Source organism: Glycine soja, chromosome 13, assembly GCF_004193775.1.
Source record: "Glycine soja cultivar W05 chromosome 13, ASM419377v2, whole genome shotgun sequence".
Classification (NCBI taxonomy): domain Eukaryota; kingdom Viridiplantae; phylum Streptophyta; class Magnoliopsida; order Fabales; family Fabaceae; genus Glycine; species Glycine soja.
Window position 1 is genome coordinate 2,852,771 of NC_041014.1, and position 10,358 is coordinate 2,863,128.

Here is a 10,358-nt window from a genome sequence, read left to right on the forward strand (position 1 = left end):
TCTTATAGTATTAGGTACTCGATCTAACCAAATATTGAACATGCCTCATCCAACCTATGATGACTTGTTTGAAGAAAAATTATCCAGATTATTTGATAAAGTATCATTAGGGATGAAATCATATTGTCAACAAATCAGTGGGGTTAGCCTTGGTAGATATGGAGGCACGGTGGACCTGCAACTTCACTGATCCAGTGATGGGGTTTCAGACGATGGGATTTGGAGTGATGGAGGAAGGTTGAGTGGTGGTCAGATAAAACTCATATTGTCAACAAATAAAATAATTTTGTCACAAAACTAAAATTGAGAGTTTAGAATAATTGATGATAAAAATATGAGAATTGAGGGAAACATGATTAACATATGGAATAAGATCCATTTACACAAGACTTACACCAGCTTTGTTACATAAGTTAATCTAATATTAAAATCATTTCATTGAAAAATTAGAATAAGTGAGTAACGTGCTATTGGTGCATTGATGTTCCTGCGATTAGGATTTGCATAGAACACCAATGTTTAAGCATTTAAAATTATCATAGATGACAAATGCCAAATTATCATGGAATCAGTGATTAGAAACACCGTCATGTATGGCATGCGTATTGTTTAACAACATCGACATTCATCGAAAGTCTTAGGCTTAAGGAGCCATACTTGGGTCTTGGTTCTCGCGTGAGGAAGATGGCGATTGGGGATGACAGAGTGAGAAACAAATAAGCTATTGTGGAATAAGAAAACGAAGATGCATCCAATAAGGACCACAATTGCTGTTGCATAAAGTGTATGCTATTGGGGAAACAACAATGGAAAAACTGGTTGAGAAGGAAGAGAAGATAAAAAAAAAAAGCACGTGACTTACTTATTCTATTTGTTTTTATTTTGTGAATAAAATAATTTTAGCCATTCGATTAACTTATCTTAACAGATGAGATTAGGTATAAGTCTGGTGCCAACGAATCCTATCTATCTATATATATTATAAAAAAATAAAAATAAAACATAAAGTAAAGTCATTGATCTTGTTAAAGACTTCATTTATTCTAGTACTAGTATTTCTCTTGTTAAACACAGTCACTTCAATAAAATAACACTTAATAAACCATTAGTTACACTTAAAGCATATTTAACATTCTTAGTTTATTGCAAGACAAACTACTCATGACAGTCCTTTACATTTTTGGAAAAGCCTTTCTTTAAGCATATTTTTTTTGGAGGTAATTGTTTCCTGCACTCTCTTTTTACTTCCTACACCTCCCTAAAAGACCTGAACAAACACAAATACCCTTACCTCTCCCAAGTAAGTCCCACTTCCACCCATTGTGACTGACCCTTTTGTAGGAAAAAAAGCACAAACGAAGTCGAAAAGAAAGCAAAGTACAAAACTTGACCTTATTTTGGAAAGGCCTCTGCAGAATACACTATTTTCTTTACACTTATAGAAAGTTCTCACTCACCAACAGCCTCGTCAGAGGGGAGGGTGCCGGTGAAGGGGGATGGTGCAGGGGTGCCATTCTGGAGAGAGGTAGTTCTGTCCTGGTCTTTTGGGAGGTGCAGGAAATAAAAGCCCGAAGAAAGAGAAGCCCAGGCAAACCCAAGTACAAAACCCAAATCACATAAAACGTGTCTGAAAGATCTAAATAAATAACCCTAACCATATCTCGACCTTCTCTTTCACTTCGCCTTGTTCTTTCTTCTCTTAGGTTTCCGCAAGATCTGCAAACCATGGCTTCCAGGAAATTCGACAACCCTCACTCCGGCGACGGCGCCAGTCCAGGGTTCGCTCTCTTCTCCCTTTGTTCACTTTCTTCCTTCTCTCTCTCGCGTTTCGCTTCTCACTTTCCCCTTTTCCATGCAGCAAAATCTTCATCGGAGGGTTAGCCAAAGACACCACCCTAGGTCACAAACAACACAAACCTTATTATTATTACTTTATTTTTTTTCAAAACTATTTTCATCCTTATAATTGTTGATTTTTGGAATGTTAAAACTTAACAGAGACGTTCGTGAAGTACTTTGAGAAGTACGGGGAGATAACGGACTCCGTTATAATGAAAGACCGTCACACGGGTCGGCCAAGGGGATTCGGCTTCATCACCTACGCCGATCCCTCCGTCGTTGACCAAGTCATTCAGGAGAACCACGTCGTCAACGGCAAGCAGGTACTGTTTTTTTTTTTCTTTTCGATACTCTTTCTCTGTCGTCGTTTTTTCAAAACGGACGCGCCATTTTGATCCGTTCGTGTCGTTTAGGTCGAGATTAAGAGGACCATTCCCAAGGGCTCTTCGCAGGCTAATGACTTCAAAACCAAGAAGATTTTCGTCGGCGGCATTCCAACTTATGTGTCTGAAGGTTCCTCTTTTCATTAATATTAATATTAATATTCATATAATATTAATCACTTCACTATCTATTATTTGTGCATATGCCATTTTAGAAAGCAAAAATAGAGCTAAACCCTAATTTTGGTCCCATGAAATTCATCTTGTTATGGTCTCTAGATATCACAAATGTTGGTTAAGCACACTAAAGATCACACATTGTTGGTTGCACCCTCCGGGTCAGGCTTAGGTCCGAATCAATCCCACCAAACCGACCCACACAGAGTCATGGTAAAGTCCAATCCCACATAACAATACCCTAAGACCACCTAACTTTCAACCCCGAATATTGTGGAAGAATGAAAAATAAAGACCTAACAATACTAGAGAGACAGGTAGATCACACACACTTGAATGCTCTAGTTAAGTTGTCTCAAACCCTAGAGGAAACCTATATTGAAACATTGGTCACAGAAGTGTTACCGTGTTTGTCATTAGGATTTAAGCTTGTGACAGTTTAGTCTCTGTAAAACAATGGATGGGAATCATGTGATTAATATTTGTGAGTTTTAGGGACTAGGGTGAAAATTTTACTTTCTTGAGTAGTACTGATGTGTCTGGTGTTAAATTTTAGTTGGGCGAACAAGGTATTTATGTATTCTTTTGGTTTTATGAGGTTATTGTGTGTTTTGATCTATTTGGTGTGTGGATTGCAGATGAGCTCAAGAACTTCTTCTCCAAGTATGGGAAAGTGGTGGAGCATGAGATAATACGGGACCACACCACGAAGCGATCCCGGGGTTTTGGCTTTATAGTTTTTGACAGTGAAAAGGTTGTGGATAATATTTTGGCAGATGGGAACATGATTGATATGGGTGGTACTCAGGTGAGTTGTGTTTGGTACTTTAGGATGTTTGATGTGTTTGAAACTGGCAATGCTAATTATAAAGGAGCAGTCTGTTTCAAGGATGACGGATTTGGTTCTGAAAGAATTTTGCTTTGTCATAATGTAATGCAGGAATGCATTTTTTTGTTGGTAAATTATTGCTATTGCTGGACTTTAGAGTGCAGGTTTATTATTTCTCCACGCAAGCCGGGCAAAATAAAATTGTGTTTATGAATGAACCTAGGTTGACTCACTTCTTTGTTGTAGGTTGAGATCAAGAAGGCTGAACCAAAGAAATCCTCAAACCCAGCTTCTCTTCCTCCATTTGCTAGTGACTCTAGGGCACGTTCTTACAATGATGGTTTTGGTGGTTTTGGCGATTCTTATGGAAGTTTTGGTGGTAGCGGGTATGGTCCTGGTTCTTATAGGTCACTTGGAGGTTTTGGGGGTAGGCTTGGTGATTATGGTGGGTATGGGGCTGGAGATGAATTTGGTGGTAGTTTTGGGGGTTATGGTGGTGCTGGTGCTGGTGGCTATGCTGGTTTTCGAGGAGAATCATCGTTTGGCTACTCTAGTCGCTATGGATCGTACATGGGTGGCCTTGGTGCTGGTTATGGTGGCAGCGGGTTAGGCGCATATGGACGGGGTGGTGGGGCTTATGGAACCTATGGTGGTCCAAGCGCTGGTGGGGGTTATGAATCAGGTCCCGGTGCTGGTTATGGAGGAGCAGGAGGTGGAATGTATCCCAGTAGGGGAAGCTATGGTGGCAGTAGTCGTTACCATCCTTATGCAAGATAGTTTTATTACTAAGCTTTGCAGTAGAATTTGTATGCAGGTTTAAGCATTTTCTAGACACAAGGCACTTACTGCAGGTGGCCACTTTCTAGAAGTCAGAAGAACCACTAGCATGTCTGTTTTATCTATTGCTTAGACAACCGAAGGTAGAAACATCATCAGTCTAGAGCTTTCTGAGCATCATCAATCTAGAGCTTCCCATCAGTTATCAGCCTATATGGATTTTAGATAGGCACATTCTGCTTTAATGTGATATTCAGATGTTTGCATTAGACTGTCGCTATTCTGGATTCGATATTTAGTTAGAAACATGGTGGAGTTGTGTTAATGTGTATTATTGTAGGTCATACTTGCTAGAAATTTGCTTGAAATAGTACTTGTTCTCCATCTTTCCTTTAGTTATGTTTGGTTAGCCTATGTTGAAGATGTTGACATAACCTTTTCAGGTTAAACTAGTTACTACAGTTCTGTGATTTAGTTACATGCCTAGTTAGATCATATCCATGCGATAGATCTGAATTAGTCTCAACAGGTTTCTGAAGTCACTTTTCTTCCTAAAGGGCTGTTTTGACGGCATATAATGTTTAGCAGTGGCCAGTTGGATCATGTAGAAAGGCAGATTATTGATCTGAACTCTTATTCTAAGACTTCCTTAGATTTTGGTGTTTAGCATTCGAATGGTAGATATTTTCTCCATGCTTAGGGTTTTTGTGGAGGAGTTAAATTCAGAAACTAAATGGTGATGCCAATTAGACATTTTATATCCTGTGGTAGTATGCAATTTGTTGGACAGTGTCTAGGGAGCGATGTTTCATGAAATTATATTTAGGTGCTTACCGCCAAGCATCTCTAAATTTAAGTCATACAAACAGCTTGTTTGTATTTATTATAGTTATGGATGATGCAACTAACTAATATTCTAGATTTATTGTTTTTTTTGAAAAAAAAAAAGTTTAGGCCTTGTATTTTGTAAAATTCTTGGTGTTAGTCCCAATACTTCACCGTCGAACATTTTGGTTCCTAAACTTTTAAAAATCAGTGATTTTAGTCCCTTAGGACAGATGCCACATAGGAAACGGTGTTAACAATGTCTGTCTTAATGGACTAAAAACACTTATTTTTAATAGTTCAATGACCAAAATGTTTGATAGGGAGGTACAAGGACTAAAACTAAGTTTTACAAAGTATAGTGACAACATATTTTTCCTTTTTGCCCCCCTCATAGCCTCTCTTAAACCCTTAAACATACCCTTTTTGGTCTGGTTGATTACCTGGAATGTGTTCTTAAAGCCAGATCACTCTAACTAAATTTGTTGTTTCTTAAAATGTGTTGTGGAGTTAGAGGCTACTTCTTCGGCTTGGTGTCTGTGGAAGCTGTTGGAATGGCAGTCGCAAATTGTGGTGTTTTTGTTGGTTGGGCTCGGAATTTTTTCGTTTCCATTATTCAAATGTTTTGTTTTTGTAATTCATCTGCGTTTATATGGCATTAGAGAAACTATTTTGTATTGTTCTTTAACCTTGGTATACAAAAAGTTGGAACCGATTGAAGGAAACTGATCCAGAGCACCTTGCATTTTCCTTAAATTTTTAAATGAGCACAAATTTTGATAAGATAATTTGCTTTGTTTAACTTGTAAAATTGGCATATAAAATATAATACATCCAAGAACATATTAATGCAAGCAAGGTTACGAAGAAATTGTTTCATGGCGTTTAAGTTTGTCTGACATCGGTTTTATTTCAAAGAGGATTGTTGGTAAATTTTTAAGCTTCAACATTGATCTTGTATCAATTTTTGAATGATAATGAATTGTTTGCTAAACGAGAACAAATTTTATTAATTGTATTTCATTGTTTTTCTATTCAATGGAATGCAACCTTAATAAGTGCACGTGGAGACTTTTATATTACAAATGCAAACACTAAATTTATGTAGTAGAAATTAGCAGCTCTAGGGAGCAATGTTCCGTGATATTTTTTTTAGCTACTTACTTCTATCCATCTCTAAATTTAAGATATACGAACGATTTGTTTGTATTTATTATAGGAGTTCTACCATCAGATTCTTTCACACACACTCTAATACCTTTTTATTAGTTAAAATTTCTTGAAAATTATAAAATACAGTCATTGAGATAAGATCTAATAAAATGTGATTTCTAACCAATCTTTATCATTAGTAAAGAATGTTAAGAGAATGTGTGGCAAACATTCTTCTTGTTATATTTATTGGATGGGATGATGCAACTAACTACTATTCCAGCTTTCCTTTTTCTGTCATAGCCTCTCAACCATTCTCTTTTAGGTTGTGCATGATTTAAGGGAGGAAGGAGAGAAATATGGAAAAATTTGATGGAACATTAGGTCTCTTTATTTTCAAAAGAAAAGTTTTTATTCAATTCTTCCAAGATAATTTCTAATTAATGTATCAAAATTAAATTTCTTGCTTTTTTGCTTTCTTTCTCTATAATTTGCTGAACTGAGGATTAAAAGTATCATGATTGTTTGGATGTTGATTCCATGCCTTGAACATAAGTTCTATGTCCTCATCATCCTTGAGTGACATTGTTGTGTAAGAGATACCTCTTACTCTGGCTTCACAAAGGTATCGATAATGGACTTTGCTAATCATCTGGTGTGGTTGAAGTTTGATCTTTTGTGCTATGTTTCTTTTTAGACAATCAAGTGTGGTGGTGATGACGTGGCCCAGTCACATGACGACAACAATCACTCTGAGCAACACCCAATTGTTGGAGTTGGTGTGGCCCGGGAACTCACCAAAGGTCAAATGAATCAGAATGGGAAAGAAAAAAGTGATATGGTTGACAGAAACCGGGGGGGGGGGGTAACATGCAAATAGAAAAAGAAAAGCAAAGGCCTATTGGTGCAGAGAAGGGTCAGGAAAAAGAACCTATTGAGGCTATCCCCGGAGACACAGCTAGAGACACAGAGGGGGATAAGGAGAATGATAAGCCAATTGAGGAAAGCCTACCAGATAGCAATGCTCTGAGCAAAAATAGGGTTAGCCAAGGCAACATATCTCTAGGATATACTAATATTAGTAATGAAAGGGGGGATTTGGGCCAGCTGCTACAGGGCCTAATTCCTTCAGCTACAAAGTTCTATATTAGAAGAAAGGAGGCTTTGGAGATTAGTGGAAAGGTCCAAATCAATATGGAATCAATCATGGACTCAAAAACAGTTTCAGATGTAGACTTAATGACAAGAAATAAGGGGGACCTAATGGTTACTACTATAACTGAAGACACAGAGTATGATCTTAACAGTAACCACCAAGACAACAACATAGGGCAAGTCAACAACAATAAGCATGCTATACTAGAAAAGCAATGTGCTCTAGTAAAAGACATGGGTTTGACCCACTCAGAAGGTTAAGGGCATGATGATAGAAATGGAGAAAAGAGATAACAATGTGGCAGTTGAGATGGGAATTAAAAATCATCAACCATGATTATCCTTTTCTATAATTCAAGAGGATTGGGTAGGGGGGTTAAGTGGGCTGCCATTAGGAGGCTCAACTTAAAGCATAAGGTGGATCTTGTGTGCATTCAAGAAACAAAAAAGGAGAGTTTTGATAAGATCATTTGCCAGTCCATGTGGGGGGATTCTACTATCTCTTGGGATAGTGTTCCCTCAGTCCAGGCATTTGGTGGTTTGCTTTGCATGTGGAATAATTTAGCTTTTGAGGTGGAAAGGAGGGCGAAAGGAAGAAATTTCTTAATGCTTGAAGGGAGGTGGGTTAAGAAAATCAGAGGCTGTTCATAGTTAATGATTATGCCCCTTGTGACTTAGCTGGGAAAAGAGACATGTGGGATGAGTTGAGGCAGTTGAAGGCTTCTAATCCTAATGGATTATGGTGCTTCCTTGGGGATTTTAACAGCATCAGAAGTCAGGAGGAAAGAATTGGTTCATCCAAAAGGATAGTTGGCACCAATGACATCTCAGATTTCAATGATTGGATATATGAGATGGAGCTTCAGGAAATTAAATGTATTGGTTGCAGGTTTACATGGTTTAGGCCCAATGGTAGTGTGAAGAGCAGACTTGACAGATTTCTGGTTTTAGATCAGTGGATCTCTCATTGGCCCGATAGTTCTCAACATGTCCTTCAAAGGGATTTCTCAGACCATTGCCCAATTATCTTGAAAACTATGATGGTGGACTGGGGCCCTAAGTCTTTTAGGGTTGTTGACTGGTGGCTCAATCAAAAAGGTTACCAAAGAATAGTGAGGGAGGCTTGGAACAGAGATCAACAAGGTGGATGGGGGGAGTTGTGTTAAAAAACAAGCTGAGGAATTTAAAAACTACCATAAAGTAGTGGAGTAAAGATAATGGGGATATTAGTGCCATGAAAATTCAGAATTTGAGGCAGAAGTTAAATGACATGGAAAACATAGCCTCTGATAGAATTTTGATTGAAGATGAGGTTAAGGCTAAGAAATCCATCCAGCAAGACCTGTGGGATGCTTCTAATGCCTATGAATCTATGTTGAGATAGAAATATAGGACTAAGTGGTTCAAGGAAGGTGATAGCAACACAACCTATTTCCACAAAGTTATAAAATTTAGAAGAAACTACAATGCTATTAAGGGAATCCTCATTGATGGTGTCTGGGTTCAACAACCTAATTTAGTCAAGAATGAAGCTGTTAAATTCTTTCTTAATAGATTCACTGAAGAGAACTTTTCCAGACCCACTCTGGATGGGGTCTATTTCCCTATGATTGACCAGAGGCAAAGGGAGGAGTTGACTGCCCCATTTTCAGATCAAGAGCTCAAAGATGTTGTGTGGAGTTGTGGTGGGGATAATGTCCTGGGCTAGATGGATTTAATTTCAATTTTATCAAGAAATTTTGGGGGGTGTTGAAACCTAAATTCAAAAGATTTGTGGATGAATTCCATGTTTATGGTAGTTTTCCTAGAGGCAGCAATGCCTCTTTCTTGGCTCCAATTCCTAAAACAACCCATCCTCAATCTTTAAATGACTATAGACCTATTTCTCTTATAAGTTGTATGTATAAAGTAGTAGCCAAGCTATTGGCAAACAGATTGAGGAATGTGTTGTCTGGGCTAATTGATGAAAGACAGTCAGCTTTCATAAAGGATAGACATATCCTTCATGGCATTTTGATTCTCAATGAGGTGGTTGAGGAAGCTAAAAGGAGAAAGAAGCCAGCTATGGTGTTCAAAGTGGATTTTGAAAAGGCTTATGACTCAGTATCTTGGTCTTTTTTGGACTACATGTTGGTAAGGTTGGGTTTCTTCCTCAAATGGAGAAAATGGATTACTGCTTGCCTCCAATCAGCCACCATATCAATCCTAGTAAATGGAAGTCCTACAAAGGAATGATTTGTGGTTCAAATGCCATTATGTGGGTTGTGTGTGTGATAAAAAGAACATATGTTTTCATTTTTTAGGGGGTTGGAAATTGATTGTCGAATAAATCTTTGTCTAAATGCTTATTTATTGACCAAACTTGCAATGCATTCATAGGCCAACAATGTCATTCTTGGATACTAGATACTTGCATGACATAACTAATGGGTGAATAGCGAGGACGATTGATTGCATGTTGAATAGTCAATAATGAAAACTGAAAATTGTAGTATTTTGTACAGATAAATAATGGGCATAGAGAATCTTTCTATAGCTAATAACTACAATGCAATATATGCAGAGATTCCTCACATTTAAAATCTCTTAATTTCAACCATCGAAATGAATGAATTCAATCTTAGCCGCTCCTTTTCTACCACAACAAGACAAACCTCTGAATGATGACTAACACATGAACAATAACCATGTTTGAATTCTGCCACAGTTCACACGTTCACATTAAAAACAAATGATGAACCAGACTACATTGATTATTACAAAGATCAGTTTTAATGTACAATTTTGCAAACTAATTTCAAAACCTATGAAAGTTATGCAAATATTAAAGCATGTGGAAATTTATATTAGACTAATACATGTAAATGAAAATACAAAGACATAAACATTAAAATTAATAATACACGCAAACAAACAAACAATTATGATAGAAACACTAAAACAACCATTGCATTACACAAATCATAACACTATTAATAGTAAATGTTCTTCTCATCCTCGGTGCTTGCATCATTCTATTCACCAAGGTTCATGGCTTGGTCAAGATGTTGTCAAAGTCCTTCCGAATACAACTAAGACTATGTTTGAGTATCCTCAATAGTTGCACATAACTCAATGCATGTTAGGTTTGGATTTTCTGCATAAGTATTCGACATTGGTATGACATCATTGTCATCTTCGATTTTACAAGCCCTATAATGAAGAAATCCATCAACTATGAC

The 10,358-nt window shown here is 37.4% G+C and overlaps 2 protein-coding genes across 2 annotated transcripts; both read left to right on the forward strand.

The window, feature by feature from the left end:
• Nucleotides 1-1,627: 1,627 nt before the first annotated feature.
• LOC114381899 (heterogeneous nuclear ribonucleoprotein A3 homolog 1) lies at nt 1,628-4,483 on the forward strand. The gene is made up of 6 exons (XM_028341124.1): nt 1,628-1,778; nt 1,859-1,899; nt 1,999-2,162; nt 2,253-2,352; nt 3,038-3,207; nt 3,475-4,483. Exons 1-6 carry the CDS (start codon nt 1,726-1,728, stop codon nt 4,003-4,005), a joined length of 1,059 nt encoding a protein of 352 aa, XP_028196925.1. The 5' UTR covers nt 1,628-1,725; the 3' UTR covers nt 4,006-4,483.
• Nucleotides 4,484-9,036: 4,553 nt separating this feature from the next.
• On the forward strand, nt 9,037-9,372 carry LOC114381520. The gene has a single exon (XM_028340797.1). It carries the CDS (start codon nt 9,037-9,039, stop codon nt 9,370-9,372), a length of 336 nt encoding a protein of 111 aa, XP_028196598.1.
• Nucleotides 9,373-10,358: the final 986 nt, after the last annotated feature.